The 22,228-nt window shown below is 42.5% G+C and overlaps 1 protein-coding gene across 1 annotated transcript in view; it reads right to left on the reverse strand.

Moving 5' to 3' along the window:
• LOC134567973 (dimethylaniline monooxygenase [N-oxide-forming] 2-like) overlaps window positions 1–20,597 on the reverse strand; it is a 102,785-nt gene extending 82,188 nt beyond the window's left edge. The window contains exons 1-2 of the mRNA XM_063426162.1: window positions 20,556–20,597; window positions 1,563–1,700 (exon numbers count right to left, since the gene is read on the reverse strand). Of these exons, the coding sequence (XP_063282232.1) occupies window positions 1,563–1,697 (135 nt within the window). The 5' untranslated portion in view covers window positions 1,698–1,700; window positions 20,556–20,597. The remainder of the gene's footprint in view (window positions 1–1,562; window positions 1,701–20,555) is intronic.
• Window positions 20,598–22,228: the final 1,631 nt, after the last annotated feature.

Raw genomic sequence — 22,228 nt, forward strand, 5'->3', positions numbered from 1 at the left:
AACAACCAGTTAAAAGGCTAATAGAAGGAACTATTGGTAAGACTAATAAAATTGAGGGTGTGTCCAACAGATAGGCAATATGTAGAAAATATGGAAAACATAATGAGGATCGTAAATATCCCAAGTATGCAGACCATGTCCATATGGCCCTAACTGGACTTTAGCAATTTTTCAGCTTTTGAACATCTAATATCTGTGTAAATTGCAAGACATGACTCAACCTATATAGGTGGATGGTCGTCTACACCAAGAACCAGCAAGGTAATTTCTGAATCTAGGTCTTCTATGCTTGCATAAGTGTGTAAGATGAATAGACTTTGCTGTCCTACACATTTGCTATAGAAGCATCTATACTAATGCCTTTACTCTTACCAATGTTTAACACACATACCGTATATACTCGAGTATAAGCCGAGTTTTTCAGCACATTTTTTGTGCTGAAAAACCCCAACTCGGCTTATATTCGAGTCAATGTCTGTATTATGGCAATTTGCATTGCCATAATACAGACAATGGGGCTGTGGGGGCTGCAGAGATCTTACTTACCTCTCCTGCAGCTCCCTCCTCCTCCGCGCCGTCCGTTCAGCACCTCGGTCAGCTCCCAGTGTAAGTCTCGCGAGAGCCGCGGGGTCATAGTGCGGCCGCGAGACTTACACTGTGAGCTGAGAGAGGGAGCTGACCGGACCGCCGCGGAGGAGAAGGGAGCTGACAGGAGCTGCAGCAGAGGTAAGTAACATCTCTGCCAGCCCCCTCTCCCCCTCAACACTCAATGCAATTTAATTGGATGACTTCAATTCCATCAACAGACCTGGCACTGTCTATGACTGACAACGATTTTTTTTTATTTAAAAAGAATGAAAACTAATACACATAATCTTCACATTTAGTTTGTCAAAGCTAATATTCACAAAATCAAATTTTAAAAACGACATGCTACAAAAGACACCTGCTACAGTCATATAAACAGTTCACAAACACTTACATATACCCCCCCTCTCTGAACCACCAATGACACTGGACCACCAGGGAAGGAGAGCCCCCCTCCCTGCCATGTATCAAGCAGGGAGGGGGGACGAAAAAAAACAAATAATAAAATAAAATAAATAATAAAAAAATAATAAAATACAATAAAAATAAAAATTAATTAAATATAATAAGAAATAATAATAGAAAAATTATTAAAATAATTTTAAAAAAAAATGCCCACCCCCCACCAAGGCTCTGCAACACACACACACACACACACACACGCATCCATACACACACACGCTGCTCTCATACACACGCTGCACTCATACACACGCTGCACTCATACACACACACACACACAGCATTCATTATATACACACACACTGTAAATAAATATTCAATTAATATAATTTTTATAGGATTTAATTTTATTTAGAAATTTACCAGTAGCTGCTGCGTTTCCCACCCTAGTCTTATACTCGAGTCAATACGTTTTCCCACTTTTTGGGGGTAAAATTAGGGGCCTCGGCTTATATTCGGGTCGGCTTATACTCGAGTATATACGGTACTTAGGATATATAATGGGCACTTACTGTGAATCTCCAAAGTCCACCAATATCAGTGCTTCTCTCAAAACATGTTGGTTCCAAACCTTCTTCTAGACAGCTCTTGATTGCTGTTAGTCCACTGGCCCCAGCACCTGTTATAGCCACTTTTTTACTCATCATGCCCTGAAAATATACAACATATAATAATAATCAAGTACATTTTGGAAATTAGACGTTTCTAAAACCTATATATAACAATTTAGGACAAATATTTATCTTTTAGGAATGTATATTCTTTGTATGGAGTTTTAACCTATATAGTATAACAAAGCATGTGCTGTAGTTAATTTCTGCTATCAATAAGATGATCAGTCTTAAGTTATGCTACAACATGCTGAAAATGTGACTTCAAACCTATGAACTTCATTGAGATAAGGGCCAAGGGTATTTAAGGATTTTTTTTTTTTAATGTATGTAATTGAAGACATTCTTGACATGTTCTACAGAAAATTGTGATGTTGGGATTGCCATGGCTTCTAACTTCTTTACATTTATGATTCATTGCTGTTTCTATAATTCTGCTGGAAGACCATTCTTGGAGCAAGTGCATATACAACTTGGTTTTGTCATCATTCTGTAGTCATTATAACTAGTTCTAAGTATCAAATAAAATAGTTAATTTGGTTCCATCATTTATTTCATGATTCTTGGGACTTGTCTTCCTCTATGCAAAAGCACTAAGTGGTAACTACTTATTAAAGTTTTTAAAATGTAAGACTAAACTATAGTGAAAGGAATTTAGATTTGCATTCCTTACCCTATAGAATCTCTTTAAGTTATAAGTGGTGAGTTATATCAAGAGGTATACTTAACCTTTGAGTGACTGGGCAAGGCCACAGTAATTAACCATAAAATAACCTTAGGCAGCTACCTTGGGCCCAAGGGTTAGATAGGGGCCCCAGACCCATGAATTTTCTTGGCCACAATTAACCACCGCTATGTGAACAATGATAGCGTGCCCCAAACTGGTAACCTGCCCATCACTGTGTGGTTGTTAGGTGACTATATCACAATGTGGTGAACAGAACCTCGCCACAGGCTTCTAGAGGGGCCTGCTTGCCAGCCTCCTACCTCAGGACTATGGCCCAAGTACTGGACCTGGATGCTAAGACTAGGGAAAGGCTTTGTTCATGCCTTTCCCCTTGTCTGGATCGGTATATGGGATTCACCGAACAGAATAGACTTATGCTTCCAACAGATTGACCACCCAGGGGAGTCATGTGCTGCCAATTGACCCTTTAGACCTCATTAACACCCTAACCGCAACGTTCTAAGTGGTCGGCTGGGTGACCACCATTCGTATGGCCGAACAGGTGGTGGCGGCCATCTTTAGCCGCAAACACATACAGCAGTGTTTGGTCATCGAGTGCATGGAATTATAAATCGGACACTCGACGTCGTGAACACCGCTGAGATTTCCATCTCCACGTATGTTCGGATCCATTTGTCTAAGAAGAGCGGCGTTCGGGGGGAGCAAACTCCCGAACGTGGGGCACATGACCAGCGTACGCACGAACAGTTCATTCATTGGTTTTATTGTGTTTTTTACTCCCGAAAGAGCTTGACCGTTCAGCCTGAACTCATGGAACTCTTTTGGGCAGGCGCCCCGTGTGCGGTCTGTCTAAACTATACCCCTGTCGTAGGATCTGAGTGCTTTCAGGATATGTTGGGCACTCATATCCAGGCTATCCAGGGATATCGTTCTCCAGGGGGTACCTTATTGCTAAATATGTATTTTGGGGTATTATTGACCCCTTAAGACCACAGCCAAATGTACAAGTTGTGATCAAAACAAAACGTAAACAAAACCTGGCATTTGCGCTATATGTCTGTCCAACCGTAATTCACCTATTTCATATTAAATGCACCCACACTTATTATATATCATTTTATTCAGGGGAAACAGGGCTTTCTTTTAACATAACATATTTAGGTATGAAACATAATTTAATATGAATAAAATATTTTTTTTAAAAAATGGGAGAAAATAAGATTTTTTAAAACTTCTTAGCTCTACGTGACATTTTAACTGTGAATGTCAAAATACTGTTTGCTTTTACTGCAATAAAATACACATATTTGTATTCAGCGATGTCTCACGTGTAAAACAGTACCCCCTATATACGGGTTTTATGGTGTTTTGGGAAGTTACAGGGTCAAATACAGCGTTTTACATTTTTCAATTTTTGATATTGAAATTCGCCAGATTGGTTACGTTGCCTTTGAGACCATATGGTAGCCCAGGAATAAGAATTACCTCCATGATGGCATACGATTTGCAAAAGTAGACAACACAAGGTATAGCAAATGGGGTATATCCAGTCTTTTTTAGAAGCCACAGTTTGTGTTAATATTTGAAAATGCAAAAACTAATTTGAATGCCAATTTTGGCCAGTGTTTGTGACTAAGTGGCTACTAAAAAGACTGAACATACCCCATTTGCAATACCCTGGGTTGTCTACTATTGCAAATGGTATTACATCATGGGGGAATTTTCATTCCTGGGCTTCCGTATGGTCTCAAAGGCAACATAACCAACCTGGCGAATTTTAATGTAAAAAAACTGAAACGCAAGCCTTATATTTGACTCTAACTTTTGAAAACACCATCAAACCTGTACATGAGGGACAGGTTTACAAAGGGAGGGACAGAATAGCAAATCAAATAATCAGAATAATTCAACATAGATAGAAGACTGTACTTGAGTACCAAATTGTGCATCATAGACTGTTTTAACGAACAGTATGAAATGCCAGACAAACATGTCTAAAGAGGTTCAAATGCTAGCTTACAAAAAGTGTCAGCAGAAACCATTGCCATGGCAACCCATGATTCTGCAACAGCATGAGAGGAGAGTGCCCTGATACCCTCCAGCACAGGTAGAGAACGGATGTGACGTCCAAATTGTGCCTCATTAATTGCTTCAATGTCCAATATGTAATGCAGGACAAACTAGTTCAAAGAGGTCCAAATGCCAACTTTACAAAGTATCAGCAGAGACCATTGCCATGGAAGCCCACGAGATGCTGAAACAGCACTAGTGAAGAATGCCCCAAATCCTTTGGTACAGGTAGAGAATGGCATTGAAAGGCTCCCACTTTAGGCAGGATCTCTGGTGCTACATGCAAGACAACCATATCCTGTTGAAATTCAGTGAATGGGGGTACACAGGATCAAGCCTGGAGTTCACCCATTTTCCTTGCTGGGGTACCAGCCACCAGCACTTTCTGTGCTACCACCATGGAAGCTCCTTCTAGAGGTTCAAATAATGGTTTAGTCAGGGCCCGTGAGACCAGTGGTACGTCACCTATTGGCTTCACCACACTCAGTGGAGGCATGATTTCAACCAATGCCTATATGAATAGGAATTCCATCAATACGTATCTGTGAGACCCATCTTGGTAGATATAGGATACAGTTGCATTGATATTTAAACAAATTTGGACCCACTCGTTCTTCAGCAAGCCTCTGAATTGAAGAGCCTTGAAAATGACTCTTAATTCCATACAAATGAATGGAAATATTGTGCAACATGGTCCAAACAATCTTATAAAAACTGGAATTCGAGCTAATAATTGACCAATGAGGTTCTGTTCACTGGAAACTCAGAGATCTAATCCCTCTTTCGGCTGCCAGGGTAAGGTGTAACTCCACTGATGGGGACATAGTAAGTGGCTGGCTCCAATAATCTCTCTCTCTTGTTAGACCAAGATAGGAAGGATCTATAAGGAATCCAGAGATGCCATTGGGCCCATCTGACAAGTCTGCTGGTGGAAGCCAGGATTCCTATTAGTTGCATCTATTTTCTTGCTGTTACCAAGCAGAAATGAAGAAACCCTTTACAATCTGTGGAACTGTTCCCGAGATAGGGAAAAGCAGAGCATAGAATTTTCCACTTGGGAATGTCAACCACTGAGCTGGTCTGAAACTGCTTTTCTTGATATTCATCAAGCAGCCAAACCTTAGGAGTTATGAAAGAACTATATACCTCTGTGTGCCTGCCTTCTGAGGGTCTAAGGCTATCAGAAGTAGATCCTCCAGATAATGGAACCAGGTGGAGTTCTGGACTCTCAATAACACTATAAGCACATATAAAGATTCTTGGGGCTGCTTTGAGGCCAAATGGTAGGGCACTAACATTGAAGTTCTCTTCTGAGCTAATGCCGAAGATCTGTGCAGATTGGACTGAAAGTAAGCATCCTTGAGATATATAGAGGTAAGGAAATTATCTTTCCAGATTGCTTGAGATATGGATCTGATTGACTCCATCCCGAAGACTCTGACATTCCACCTCTTGTTGGCCCCTCTTATATCCAGTGTAGGCTTTCATGTGCTTTTACTCTTAGCACCAGAAGAGAGGCTTGTCTCTAGAACTGCACTTGTTCTGGGACCTAAAAAAATAAAAATTCACCTCTTTGTCCAGAAGGCTTCTTCCTTCAGTGCTTTGCCTTTTGATTCACTGGTCTTAATACTCCTGTTGGTATGGAGACTCCTGTGCCTGTTATGAAAAAACTCCAGTCTATATCAATCTGGACCATGGATACCACTCAAGCCTCCAGAGTATGACGAGCCCAGGTATGTGTGATCAGAAAAATGAGGCTCCAGTACTGGAGGAGATATGTTCATTGCTGAAGAGCAAAACAACTGCGTTATAGCTCCATTAGAACCTTGAAAGGCAGGTTTACCAACTGCCATGAGTTACCTCTGGAGTATTCCCTGCAGGGCCAGTAGCTCCATGTATCTCAGAAATACTGGTCACTGGAGGTTCTCCGGTCAGACTATGAGGAGCTGGGATCCTTGGAACTTCCATCCTAAGGTACCAATATCTTGCAGTCCTCCTTCGCCTTTTCAATGGAATTATCCAAAGTTTTACCAAACAGCACCACCCCTTCAAATAGGTGTAGAGGGCAGACTTGGAGGATGAGTCATCATCCCAGAAACAGAACCATAATGCTTTCTTAGCTGCTATAGATAAAGCCATTTGATCCAGAGAATATCCTAGTTACATCTAGGGAAGTTTCCGTGTAGAAGTCAGTTGTAACCTGAAGACTTCAGACTGCCTCTTCAATCTTGGCTTTTAATATATCTCTCCATAGTAGCCTTTAGATCTTTAATCACATATTTCATGTTTGTAGAAACAGCAGCGGAAGTCACAGCTGGCTGGCCTCCTGCAATGGTAGGCGTAAAATTTTGGACAGGTCTGCTCCACCTATGATCCATAAGTGTGCAACTTAGGTGGTGTAGTTCCGGGGTTGGAAATAACTTCCTCCACGGTGTAAAGCCTGGCCTCTTTTCTTACCCCTAAGGCCTCTGGAACGTACTTTGTAAGCCCTGCCCGCATGTCATGTGGCTGCACAGTGATAGGTCATGCTGAAGCGACAACCTTCTGGAGGAAGTCAGTGCATAACCAATTCCTACCACTGTTTACTCCTCATAACCAGATCCTGGTGAAGAATCAGACACCTGACATAATAATAACTAAATATTGGTATAAAGAAGAGAAAAAAAAATGCACAAAAAAATATATACACAAGTACACCTAACCAACTTAATGGTAGGAATATGCAGAGGTACTTAACTGCGTGTAAGATGGATACAGCTTCCCAAGAGGTTTCCCCCAAACGAACCTCAAATACAGATATGTGAATGAACAAAAATGGGATACAGCTGAATAACTAAAAAACAAAAGAATACATAGCACATAGTGAAGTACATTAACAATAATTAGATTTAACCCACATGATTGCACTCACAAAATAGTGTAGGGTAATGCGCCTTTAAGCCCACAATGGGCTGAAGTGGTATTCGCCTTCCACAGGTAGGTTGCTCTGTCTTTCCAAGGAATGGAAGTATGCCAGTTGAAATGTAAAACTATTTTTTATTCAAAGGCAATAAATAGCCTTAAAGAATCAATCAATAAAATGTAAAATAAACTGCAATCTAACGCGTTTCGTCCATACAACTTGGACTTCATCAGAGAAAATTCTGCAGTTTAAACAATCATATAAAATACAAAGCTCTGTCAATCATAGCCAGGGGAGGTGCGGCTAGGGCTGCATAAACAGAAACAAAGTAATTTAACTCCTAAATGACAGTGAATTGAGCAGTGAAATTGCAGGGGAATGATCTATACGCTAAAACTGCTTTATTTAGCTAAAGTAATTTAGGTGACTATAGTGTTCCTTTAAGTTGTGTACTTTGTCACAGTCTCCTCTCAGGTCCCGTGGGGAATGCCCCTGGAATATGTCAAGGTAAACCCCTTGCATGGGGATTCACATATAAGGCCGTGTGTGGCTCCCATCAACATAGAGCCTTGTCTCATGTTTGGAGGGAACAGCTATATTACTCTGGGGATTGCACTCCCTTGGATTATACCCGTGCTACCTGTTTTTACTCTCTGGATTAGGAGAGGACTACCCACTGGAAGCTGGATCCTGGTCTTGGATCCATGGTGGGTGGAGGGCAACGAGACCCAGCCACGCTGTACTGCTGGCCACGGGGACTGCAGTGGTTATGGTGTCGGGTGGAGTGCTTAGAAGTACTCGTGGATACTAGGAAGCATTGATTGGTGGAGGCACCCAGTCGGGTTGCCAGGCAGTCCGCCACACACAAAATGTCAATAGTTTTTCTATTGTGACTTGCATTTTTAAGTTTACTAAAAAATTATTAATTGTCAACTGTTTTCAATTTGGTGGCTACATTGTGACATTATCATCAATTACCCCACATACTCACAAGAAGTGTCAGTGATATGAACATTAGCTGAGACTGCTTGCAAGGTTTTTTTTGTTTTCTTATATGCACCTTTCACTTTTACTACAAAATGCATATGCTGGCAGTTAACCCTTGGACCTATAAAAGAGAAGTAGAGTGACCTCAAATCCACTTAAACCCGGGTGCACCAAAGCAGGACCAGCAAATCCAAAACACACATAAAAGAAGAAACAAATCTTGAGGCACTCACGGAATTAAAGCCACAGGCAGATTTATTAAAGGAGCACTATAGGGTCAGGAACATAAACATGTATTCCTGACCCTACAGTGTTAAAACCACCATTGAGCCCATCTTGGCCCCTCTTGCCCCCCTAAATATAGTAACATCAGTAGCTGCTGGCTCTGTCCCTATCTACCTCTGACCTGACCCTGTTTGCTGATATCAGTAGAAGTGGTGGTCTGAGCCAATCACAATTATTCCCCATAAGATTGTCTGAGCATCTCAAGGTGGCAGATCAGGGGCAGAGCAAGCACAAGTCAAACACAGTCCTGGCCAATCAGCATCTCCTCATAGAGATTAATTGAATGCATCGCTATGAGGAAAGTTCAGTGTCTGCAGAGGGTGGGGACACTGAATGGCAGTGCTGCTTACTCTGCAGCACTACCCAATGAAGCAGCTTTAGCAGTCATCTAAGGAGTGGCCAGTGGAGTTATCATTAGGCTGTAATGTAAACACTGCATTTTCTCTGAAAAGTCAGTGTTTACAGCAAAAAGCCTGAAGGGAATAATTTGACTCACTAGAACAAATACAATAAGCTATAGTTGTTCTGGTGATTATAGTGTCCCTTTAAATCAGGTGAGCAAATCAACATTTTGACCTATTAGTAGGTCGAAACGTTGCTTTCCTTTCCTGATCCCAAAAATCTGCCTGTGGCTTTAATTCCATGAGTGCCTGATGCTTTTTCTCTTGTTTTATCAACCCTTGGACCTCTGACAGAGGCAGCTCTCTAATTAGGCGGTTTAGGCGGCCGCCTAAGGCCTCGCGCTGGTTGGGGCCTCGTGGCCGCCTAAACCGCCTGTGGGCAGACTGTGTCAGGTCCTCGGTCACTGACCGAGGACCTGACACCAGGAGGGGTGCGATGCCCCTCCTGGCTGCCCGGCTAGCCACCGCAGACACTGGTCGAAGTGAGCAGAGCTGCAGACCATGTGTCTCGCGAAAACTGGCCAATCAGAGCTGAAGACCGGGAGCAGTGGCCACCGGACCACCAGGGAGCCCACTGGACCATCAGGGACTAAAGGTAGGCTCTCTCACCCCCCACCACATTCAGCCTCCCTACTATCCTCCCCACCACCTTCAGCCTCATCACCCTCCCTACCAGCCTCAGCCAGCCTCACCACCCTCAGTCTCCTCACCCTCAGCCTCACCACCCTCCCTACCACCATCAGCCTCCTCACCCTCCCTACCACCCTCAGCCTTCTCACCCTCCCTACCACCCTCAGCCTCACCACCCTCCCCACCACCCTCAGCCTCACCACCCTCCCCACCACCCTCAGCCTCACCACCCTCCCCACCCTCCACCAGTGGCGGATCCAGAGCCTGATCTCGGGAGGGGCACTTGTAGATTATTTAAAGAAATAATCCAGACACAATAACCACTACAGCTCAGTGTAGTGGTTATGGTGTCAATAGTGCCGGGACCCCTCCCAGAGTAAGTAGTCAAACCGTTTAAGAACAGTTTGACAACTTACCTGAGGTCTGCTGGGAAATGGGGCTGTAGTAGGGTATAGGAGCAGTGGTGTGTGAGTGGTGCAATGTGTAAGGGGTGCAGTGTGTGTGTGTGTGTGTGTGTGTGTGAGGGGGACAGTGTGTGAGCAGTGTGTGTTTGTTAAGGTTGTAGTGTGTGAGTGAGGGCGGCAGTGTATGTCAGGGATGCAGTGTATGTGTGGGGCAGTATGTGTGTGTAACAGTTGCAGTGTGTGTGCGTGAGTATTGCAGTGTGGGCAATGTGGGTGTGTATGGGGGCAATGTGTGTGTGTGGGGGGCAGTATGTGTGTATGGGGCAGTATGTGTGTATGGGGCAGTGTGTGTGTATGGGGGCAGTATGGGGGGCAGTGTGTGTGTATATATATATATATATATATATATATATATTTATTTTTTTTTTTTTATTTAATTAAAATAAATATTGATGTCCCCCCTCCCTTCTTACCTTTACTGTGCTGGCAGGGGAGAGGGAGACCGTCGGTTTTCTTGGGGGGGAGGGGGGGCAATTGCCCCTGGATCCGCCACTGCCCTCCCCACCACCTTCAGCCTCACCACCCTCCCCACCACCCTCAGCCTCCCCACCCTCCCCACCACCCCCACCACTCTCAGCACCACCCTCAGCCTCACCAACCTCCCCACTACCCCCACCACCCCACAACCCTCAGCCTCAGCACCCCCCACCACCCTCAGCCTCACCACCCCCACCACCCTCAGCCTCCCCACCCTCCCCAATACCCTCAGCCTCACCACCCTCCCCACCACCCTCAACCTCACCCCCTCACCACCCTAAGCCTCACCACCCCACCAGCCTCAGCATCCCCCACCACCCTCAGCCTCAGCACCCCCCACCACCCTAAGCCTCAGCACCCTCAGCCTCACCACCCCCCACCACCATCAGCATCACCACCCTCAGCATCACCACCCTCACCACCCTCACCACCCTCAGCATCACCCCCCCAACCACCCGCAGCATCACCCCCTCACCATCCTCAGCATCACCCTCCACCCCTTTCAGCCTCACCCCCTACCCTCCTCAGCCTCACCCCCTCACCATCAACCCTCCTTCTCACATCACCCCCCTCCTTCTCACATCACATCACCCCCCCTCACTCTCCCATCAACCCCCCTCACTCTCACATCAACCCCCCTCCTTCTCACATCACATCACCCCCCTCACTCTCACCATTACCCCCCTCACACCATCACCCACCATACACACAACACACTTCAGTCTCAGACAAAAATGCAAACATGCTCACAGAGACATGCATTCTCACACACAAGGATACTCTCTGTCAGACACACTCTCAGGCACATACACAGGTAAACTGTGCATCAATGTTATATGTGACACTTTTTTGTTAGTGGGGCCTCATGTTTGAGTTTAGCCTAAGGCCTCATAAAGTCTAGAGCCGCCTCTGACCTCTGATACATATAGTATATTTTATTGCTATTTAACTGGGAAAGTGTATGTCTTAACTGCTAAAATGATAGCAGGCATTGAAAGGTAGTCTGTCTATCTAAACTCTCAGAGAAATATGAATTGCATACCCAGACAACAAAAATCCTCAAGCTTGGCCATTTTTATTGTCTCGCTATTTTAAGCTACGGGGTTATTCAATAAAGTGACAATTCATGTTCTCTAAGTCATATATGCTGCTGGTTTGGCTACTGCAACCTTAAATTTGAAATTCACAATTTAGTATATAGGTTTGCGATTCTCTAGTCAGTACTCCATAATTACTTTTTCAGTTAATAAATCTCCAAAACATTTTCTATACTGTCTGCATAAGAATGATAGTGGCTCTGTCAGCAGCAATATAAAACAAACGTAAATAAAATAAAAAAAGTGTATATATATATACACACACACACACACACACACACACATCTTGAAAAAGACCCAAATTGGGTTGAAATATTGATATATATTCAAGGTGTCTTTTTGCACCAATGCATTCAATTTTTCTATATTCCTGTTTGTGGAGTGACAAGTGCAATATATAAAAAAAAAAAAAATATATATATATATATATATATATATATATATATATATATATATATATACTACTTTGTGTAATTAGCCCCAGGGAAATGTGTAATGTTATAATGAATGTTGCACTTTAAATATGTGTATATTTGGGCCCTGGGGTGGAGTACTTGGAGAGTAGGGTGGGCCAGTGCTCCACTCCACATTTTGGAAGTTGCTTGGAACCTACAGGTGAGAAGTCCAGTTCCAGAGTTTGAATCCTAATTTAACTCACCTGAAAAGGATTGCCAATTACCGGTGCTATTAAGTACTCCCCTGCAAAGGAAGGAGGGAGATTGTGTTTGGTTTCTGTGAGGGGGAACAGAGAGCTGAAAACCCTGAAACAGTAAGGTTGTTTATGCTTATGTTTATGTTGGGAAATGGACAAGCCATCCAACCCAGTTAGCTGATTATTTTGTTTAGTTAGTGCTCAGAAGAGCAAGGCTTTTGTTTTATATATTTTGTTACCTTTATACCTTACTGTGCATTTATTTTGGAACCTCAATAAAAGAGCAAGTTAATTTACCTCATCCAGCGTGTGAAGTGTCTCTAAAGCCTGAAAAGACTGTGTGTAACACCCCAATCCCAGGACAAGGTACCAAGGGAAAGGAGTACTTTTGTCACATATGGTGGAGAATGCGGGCAGCACACAGCAAAGTCTGTAAGTAGGAAGAAAGAGACTGCTGAGAAAATGGAGGATGTCATGAAAGCTTTGCTCCAGTCCACTGCTGTACAGCAAGAGACAAACAGGAGGACTGCAGAGACTAATGCAATACAGCAAGAGAGCATTTCAATACTGCAACAGCTTGTACTGGCTCAAAAGGAAAATACAGATGCTTTATTCAAGCAAGTTGAAGCAACACAGGCAGCAGCTCATCAATTGCTCAGAGAGGAGCAGCAGCATGCCACATGTGTCATACAGCAGGAGATCCAGAGTCTATCACAAAGGCTAGCCAGGGATGCCACAGAATCACCACAATGTCCAAAGGTGATCAGAGTGAGTCACTACTTGCAAAAGCTGGTATCCACAGAGGATGTAGAGGCCTACCTGATGGCATTTGAGCGAACCGCTGAGCGAGAAGGTTGGCCGGAAGTGGAATGGGCAAGTCTGCTAGCACCATTTCTTACTGGTGAATCCCAGAAAGCATACTATGATCTGGAACCAGCGGAAGCCAGTGACTACAAGAAGCTGAAAGCAGAAATACTGGAACGCCTGGGGGTGACAACAGCCGTCCGTGCCCAGAGATTTCATTCGTGGACTTACAGCCTGGATAAAGCGATTCGTTCACAGATGTTTGACTTGATACACCTTGCCAGAAAATGGTTGCAGCCAGAGATCAACTCACCCAGCCGCATTGTGGAGCAACTGGTGATGGAAAGATTCCTAAGAGGCTTACCTATTGGACTTCGTCGGTGGGTCAGTCAGAGCAATCCCCAAACAGCAGACCAATTGGTTGAATTGGTTGAACGGTATATAGCAGCGGGAGAACTGCTTCAACCTCCTGGCCAAGAGAGACCCAAGAATCTGAAAACCTACAGCCCCAGCAAGTCTGGTAAGACTGTTCCAGGGAAAAGGGGGTCTTTTGATGAGAGAGCAGGGTTTTATTACCCAAGAGACATTGTTAAAAGAGAAAAAGACTTTGGGAGGTGGGAAGAGCCTACAAATGAATCAAAAAGTACTAATTATGGTATAAAATGCTTTAAATGCAGAAACTTTGGACATATTGCAAAAGACTGTCCTGAAAATGTTGAACCAATGGAGTGTAATTTTGGTAATAATTGGGAAGGAATTGCACTTTATTCACAGGTTGTATGTTCTGTGGAAAAAAATGGTTATTTGAATAGTCACCCTGGGTGTACCGTGAATGTGGAGGGAAAAAGTATACAGGCATTGCTAGATTCAGGGAGTATGGTTACCCTTCTAGACCAATCCTTATTACAAGATACTCATATTGTTAACTCTGGAAAAGTTGATTTTGCTTGTGTGCACGGGGATATACATAACTACCCTACTGCAGATATACTTGTTAAAACACAGTGTGGTACTGTAAACTGCAGAGTGGGGCTGGTACCAAAACTGGCACATGAGATGATTATTGGAAGGGATTTTCCCCATTTTCTAGACCTATGGGCATGTTTTGAAAACCCATCAGGTGAACAGAATGATGAATTTCCTTTTGCAAATACTCTGGCAGATGAGAGAGATCATGATGATGAGCCTAACAATATGCAGCATTCCCCTATAAAAACATTAGTTGGTGAAAACCCAGAACAAACTAATGCGGGACCTTCTAGAAGCTCTGAACCAGATATAGAGTTAGCTGATTTAGAGGTTAGAACTGGTAACTTCAGAAGTGCACAGTGGTCTGACCCAACATTATTGGTAGCCAGGAATAATATTTCTATAAGGAATGGATCCCCTGTCAATCCAGGGAATTCTCTTACTTACCCTTATTTTGAAGTGGATAATGATCTGTTGTACAGAGTTGAGAAAAAAGAGTCCGTTATTACAAAGCAGCTGTTAGTACCACAAGCCTATTGGCGCACTGTGTTAAACCTTGCACATAGCCATGTTTTGGGGGGTCACCTAGGGGTTGACAAAACAAGAGCGCGTGTTTTGAGGAGATTTTATTGGCCTGGAGTAATCGCAGCTATCAAGAACTACTGTTCGTCATGCCCTGAATGTCAGGTCACTGCGCCCTTTACGGCTTACCGTAGCCCTTTAGTACCCTTGCCTGTTATTGAAGTGCCTTTTGAACGTATTGCTATGGATTTTGTGGGTCCTCTGGTAAAATCCAGTAGGGGGCATCAGTGTATATTAGTAGTACTAGACTATGCTACCCGTTACCCTGAGGCAATACCTATGCGCACAACCTCAGCAAAGTCCATTGCTAAAGAGTTAATGTTAGCCGGGTTGGGATTCCCAAGGAGATCCTATCAGATCAGGGTACTCCATTCATGTCCAAGGCTACAAAGGAACTCTGCAAGCTCCTTCACATTAGACACCTCAAAACCTCTGTTTATCACCCACAAACCGATGGTTTGGTTGAACGATTTAATAAAACGTTGAAAGCTATGCTGCGCAAAGTAACTGATAAAGATGGGAAAAACTGGGACTTTCTATTGCCCTATTTAATGTTTGCCATTAGAGAAGTACCCCAAGCTTCTACGGGTTTCTCACCTTTTGAATTATTATATGGCAGACACCCCAGGGGATTACTTGACATAGCAAAGGAAACTTGGGAACAAGAAGCAAACCCACATCGCAGTGTAATAGAACACATAACTCAGATGCAGGAACGTATTGAAGCCATTATGCCAATAGTCAGAGAACACATGCAAAAGGCTCAACAAAATCAGCAGAATAGCTATAATAAGAATGCTAGAATTCGAGTATTTCAACCAGGAGACAGAGTATTAGTCCTGGTTCCCACAGTAGAGAACAAATTCCTGGCAACTTGGCATGGGCCATATGAGATTATTGAAAGAGTAGGAGAGGTAAATTATAAAGTAAGGCAACCAGGTAGAAGAAAGGAAGTGCAAATATACCATGTCAATTTGCTAAAACCATGGAAAGAAAGGGAAGTTCTGGTTACTACAGAGGCTTCAACCTTCCCTGATAAGTGTAATATTGACCCCAAAGTAAATATCTCAGAGACCCTGTCAATACACCAGACAAGGGAAGTTAAGGAGTTTATTAGATTAAATAAAGAGGTATTCTCCCCAGTCCCAGGAAGGACTAGTGTGATTAAACATGACATTTTGACAGAACCAGGAAAAAGGGTCAATCTCAAACCATACAGAATACCCGAGGCTCGCAGAGAAGCTATCAGAGCAGAGGTTAAGAAAATGTTAGATCTTGGAGTCATTGAGGAGTCACAAAGTGACTGGAGCAGTCCAATTGTGCTGGTACCAAAGCCTGATAACACAGTACGGTTTTGTAATGATTATCGCAAACTGAATGCTATTTCTAAGTTTGATGCATACCCCATGCCTAGAGTTGATGAGCTAGTAGAGCGACTTGGGAGAGCTCGGTACCTCACTACACTAGATTTAACCAAAGGTTATTGGCAAGTACCACTCACAGAGCGAGCAAAAGAAAAGACCGCATTTTCTACTCCTGATGGCGTATTTCAGTACAGAGTTTTGCCTTTTGGCTTGCATGGTGCCCCTGCCACATTCCAAAGAATGATGGACAGAATACTAAAGCCGCATGTGCGCTATGCAGCTGCATACTTGGATGATGTTGTAGTACACAGTGAGGATTGGGAATCTCACCTTCCAAAAGTACAGGCTGTCCTTAACTCAATACAAAATGCTGGCTTAACTGCTAACCCCAATAAGTGTACAATTGGCCTAGAGGAAGCAAAATATTTGGGCTACTCTATTGGTAGGGGACTAGTGAAACCCCAAGTTGCTAAAATTGAAGCCATCCGCAATTGGCCAAGACCACTGACTAAGAAACAGGTGAGAACATTTATTGGCCTCATTGGCTATTACAGGAGATTTATATCCAATTTTGCTACAATTGGAAGCCCATTAACTGACCTTACTAAAGCTAATGCTCCAGTAGTGGTAAAATGGTCCCCAGAGACTGAACAAGCATTCAGAAAGCTTAAAGAAGCCATTTGTGCCCAACCAGTGTTGGTAACACCTGATTTTTCTAAAGAATTTATTTTACAGACAGATGCCTCTGATGTAGGACTAAGTGCTGTTCTCTCTCAGGAAATTCAGGGTGAGGAGCACCCCATATTATATTTAAGCAGGAAGCTTAATCCCCAAGAAAGAAACTATTCCATTGTTGAGAAGGAGTGTCTGGCTATAAAGTGGGCAGTAGACACACTTAAATACTATCTCTTGGGACGAAAATTCAGACTAGTGACAGACCATGCACCCCTTACTTGGATGAGCCAAAACAGGGAGAAAAATAGTAGAGTAACCCGCTGGTTCCTTAGCTTGCAACCCTATAATTTCTCCATAGAGCATAGGGCTGGGAGTAAACAGGGAAATGCAGATGGTCTTTCGCGGATGCACTCGCTAATGTCCATGGTCGCTCGACCCAATAGGTCTGAGCTGGGGGGGAGGATGTGTGACCGAAAGCAAGGAATTGTGCTGGAGGGAATCTATATACCTCCCCAGATTTTGCAAGGTTCCTACTTTGTGTAATTAGCCCCAGGGAAATGTGTAATGTTATAATGAATGTTGCACTTTAAATATGTGTATATTTGGGCCCTGGGGTGGAGTACTTGGAGAGTAGGGTGGGACAGTGCTCCACTCCACATTTTGGAAGTTGCTTGAAACCTACAGGTGAGAAGTCCAGTTCCAGAGTTTGAATCCTAATTTAACTCACCTGAAAAGGATTGCCAATTACCGGTGCTATTAAGTACTCCCCTGCCAAGGAAGGAGGGAGATTGTGTTTGGTTTCTGTGAGGGGGAACAGAGAGCTGAAAACCCTGAAACAGTAAGGTTGTTTATGCTTATGTTTATGTTGGGAAATGGACACGCCATCCAACCCAGTTAGCTGATTATTTTGTTTAGTTAGTGCTCAGAAGAGCAAGGCTTTTGTTTTATATATTTTGTTACCTTTATACCTTACTGTGCATTTATTTTGGAACCTCAATAAAAGAGCAAGTTAATTTACCTCATCCAGCATGTGAAGTGCCTCTAAAGCCTGAAAAGACTGTGTGTAACACCCCAATCCCAGGACAAGGTACCAAGGGAAAGGAGTACTTTTGTCACAATATATATATATATATATATATATATATATATATATATATATATATATATATATATATATCAATCACAACTATTTCTGGCACTCTTCCCAAATCAGCAAACAAATATGAATCAGCAACTACCAGGTGCCTCTCCGTGCAATAACATAAACAAGAGAAATTGAGAGCACTCAATGGATTTTGTAAATCAGCAAAATGTATTCAAATCAAACACATATATATCAACGTTTCGACCGTCTAGCGGTCTTTATCAAGATACTGTGTCATGTACAAATATCAAATAAATACCATCACAAGTGTTAAACTTACCCAATCACCAAGTGCACCCTGTCTATCCAATCTGCTGTGTGAATTAAACCGCGAACCACGGACTGGCGTATAAGCTGCCGTGAAGTGGTGTAAAGCAAAGACACCCGGTGTTGCCTAGTAACGGCAAAGCTATTTAGAAAAAAGTTTGAAGCAAATATTAAAAATAATACGGAGGAACAATAAAGATCATTAAAGTCTGAATAAATAATCCTAAATGTGTATATGAAGATGTATGCAGCAGATTTTGAAAAAAGGCATATCCGTCCAATGTATAAAGAGCAGTCTAATATGTATACATCTACTGGAAATAAAGCCCGATCGACGGACTCAAAATGAAAACTAAGTCAATGTATGAAAGCTATGTGGGATCCTATAAGTAAAAAGAATAAGAAATGAGATGTGAATAAATTGGAATGTGTGAACTAGGGACAGGCTGATAACTACACATGAACTGAGAGAACCCAGCGTGTAGCAACAAGTAATGATGTGTGATGCTGGTAGCGTAGTGTGTACTGGAATAGCCAGCACAAAGTGTGATAAATGGAAAATAATCTAGATGAGCGTACTGGAAAATGAAAACATACAAAATATGTTATTAATGTTCGGCGTGCAGAAGTGCCCTGTGATGTGCGAAAAAGTGAAAATCAAAATGCTGTGAACGGACTGCTGTGTACGTGTGTGTTTGAGAGGGGAAAAGAAAACTAATGGTAAAAAGAGATCTGAATAGAGTGAAGAAATGAACATATAATGGTCTAAATGGCATGCTGGGTATGTGTGAACACTGTACTCTGATGAAAGTGGACTTTGTCCTATCTTTGCATATTCTACTGTGATACAATAGTATATGTCATTAGTTAGAAGTTCTCCTTATTTTGTTACTTTTTAGTTCATGTTCATGCAACATTGTCTGTACATTCAGGTTATTTTAGGACTCTATTTCACTTATTATTGCTCCTTAGTCATACACTACACCTTTTTACATATGCACATACTTAAGGTTTTCAGATTGCCTGTTTTCAGATCGCATGTTTTGACCACATTTTTCCACTTTCATCAGAGTACAGTGTTCACACATACCCAGCATACCATTTAGACCATTATATGTTCATTTCTTCACTCTATTCAGATCTCTTTTTACCATTAGTTTTCTTTTCCCCTCTCAAACACACACGTACACAGCAGTCCGTTCACAGCATTTTGATTTTCACTTTTTCGCACATCACAGGGCACTTCTGCACGCCGAACATTAATAACATATTTTGTATGTTTTCATTTTCCAGTACGCTCATCTAGATTATTTTCCATTTATCACACTTTGTGCTGGCTATTTCAGTACACACTACGCTACCAGCATCACACATCATTACTTGTTGCTACACGCTGGGTTCTCTCAGTTCATGTGTAGTTATCAGCCTGTCCCTAGTTCACACATTCCAATTTATTCACATCTCATATCTTATTCTTTTTACTTATAGGATCCCACATAGCTTTCATACATTGACTTAGTTTTCATTTTGAGTCCGTCGATCGGGCTTTATTTCCAGTAGATGTATACATATTAGACTGCTCTTTATACATTGGACGGATATGCCTTTTTTCAAAATCTGCTGCATACATCTTCATATACACATTCAGGATTATTTATTCAGACTTTAATGATCTTTATTGTTCCTCCGTATTGTTTTTAATATTTGCTTCAAACTTTTTTCTAAATAGCTTTGCCGTTACTAGGCAACACCGGGTGTCTTTGCTTTACACCACTTCACGGCAGCTTACACGCCAGTCCGTGGCTCGCGGTTTAATTCACACAGCAGATTGGATAGATAGGGTGCACTTGGTGATTGGGTAAGTTTAACACTTGTGATGGTATTTATTTGATATTTGTACATGACACAGTATCTTGATAAAGACCGCTAGACGGTCGAAACGTTGATCTATATGTGTTTGATTTGAATACATTTAGCTGATTTACAAAATCCATTGAGTGCTCTCAATTTCTCTTGATATATCTATATCTATATCTATACACACACACACAATACTGCTCATATTCATGGTTCATTAATACTTCAGAAAGACAGCTCAATTATTTTACTCTAGGATTTTCAATTTTATTGTACTGTCCACAAATTCTTGTTTTAGTGAATAACTTTTGTTTTGCGCAGATCTATGCCACTTCATAACTGAAGTTTACATATTCGTGCCAAAGGAATACAAGCAAATGTGTAATCTTTAAATTTTAACGACAAACTTGGAACTGAGCTCAAGTGAAATTATTTCTGTTGCAAAAAACCCCAAACATTTTAAATGCTATTTGATAAAAGATGTTAGTAACGGAGTCAGAAAAATAATATAAAAAAAATACATTGCAAACAGAATAAGATTAAATCTTAGAAATTGCATTTTTTTTAAATTTACTTTACCTTTTCGTTTAGACGTTCTTTTTTAGCAGCAAGCCAGCAACTCAGTTCCCTGTCAAAAGTCCAGCGATTTTATATGTTAATGATGTTAATCATTTTCATATTTGTTATAAAAATGTTGTGGCTAGTTAACCATTTATAGTAAAATACACACTGGAGTGTATTTGCCAAACAGTGAATTTTTTTTTTTTTTAGTAAATCTGTTTATTGAGATGATATAATCAACATAAGTGTCTCGCAGGCCAAGCAAAAACGTAATATTTTCAAAACAAGATAAGGCCAGCATAGAATATTCTAGTATCAGAACAGTCTGAGTAAAACAATCTTAGTACAGTTAAACTTCACAAAATCAGGTAAACAGAGTATTGACCTAGGTTGACAAATTCCGTGGTTACTTCCCTTTATCTGTGGGAGCAGAGAGCAGGAATCAGTTTTGAGCGCCTTCATGTAGCATTTGTGTGTATATGAGTATTTATTCACGGCGTGATGTAATTCTGGCTAGACATGGATTACAGTTGGCGCTTGCCTATAGTGAACAGGGGGTAAATATGTCACATAAGTAGTTACTACCTTAGATAGTTGAGGCTGGTTCGGGGAGTAATATAGTTTCAGGGGAGGGAGACCAGTGAGTCTCGAGTTTAGAGCTATGTGGGGTTGGGTCAGCAAAGGTCGGAAGATAGAGTATGGGCAATGACACCAGCAAGTCTTCCACATATGTGGGATTGTTGGTGGTAGGGTCCCAGGTGTAATCCGGGGTACCTCCGGGGAGAGATATAATCTGTTCAGTGATGTTGAAGTACCCCCCGTTAGGTAAGGTATGTGAAAGACCTATCCTACAACACCTCCATGTCCCGACGCCCTCACCCTAAGTGGCCAAATGCTCAGACTGAAGGTAGAAAACTAAGTCCCAATGCAAGTGCTGACCCCTCCCATGCGATACCCATCCAAAGCGGAGCCCAAAACATGTTCACCGGTCACCCCTACCTCAACATCGCTGAGTCACCTATTGGTTCTAAGAGCCTCTGATCGTTCCTGTCATGGGCGGTGTTTTCTGTTGCGTGTGCATGTGTAGGGTTTCTGTCAGTCCATGTGTCAAGATGCCAGTGAATTGGATCAGAGCGTATTCAGATTGTGGGATGTCCAGTACAGTAAGTGTCCCTGAAGGCGATTTCTACCCTCAGAGTCCCGTCCAACGTCAGGTCCTAACTCGTAGGTTTCTAGTCAGTGATTCCTATTTTGTCAGTTGTCACGGAGCTCCACCTATCTGCTTAAGTCCAGTCTGTCCAGTTTCGATCTCGGACCCCTCGAGACCCCGCGATCAGAGGGAGGAAAAGAAAGGAAAGGAGATTAGGAGGAGGGGAGCCTTAGCGGCGTTAAGCAAGTGCCGCAGTATCGACTTTTTATACACTGGTATGGGCTGTGTAGAGGCGTGTAGCAGGGCCAGTTCCGCATTCCAATTGGGTATGTCTCTCAGGATGAGCGTCACCTCGTCCCTGATCATGATCCAATATGGGGTGATGAGTTTGCACTCCCACCAGATATGTAGTACCGTGCCGCGTTCTTCCTGGCATCTCCAGCACACTGGTGGGATTGATGGGAAAATTCGGTGAAGTAGTGCCGGCGTCCGGTACCACAGGGATATCAGCTTGTAATTCATTTCCTGGTAATAAGAGCTC

This window comes from Pelobates fuscus, chromosome 7 (assembly GCF_036172605.1).
Source record: "Pelobates fuscus isolate aPelFus1 chromosome 7, aPelFus1.pri, whole genome shotgun sequence".
Taxonomy (NCBI): domain Eukaryota; kingdom Metazoa; phylum Chordata; class Amphibia; order Anura; family Pelobatidae; genus Pelobates; species Pelobates fuscus.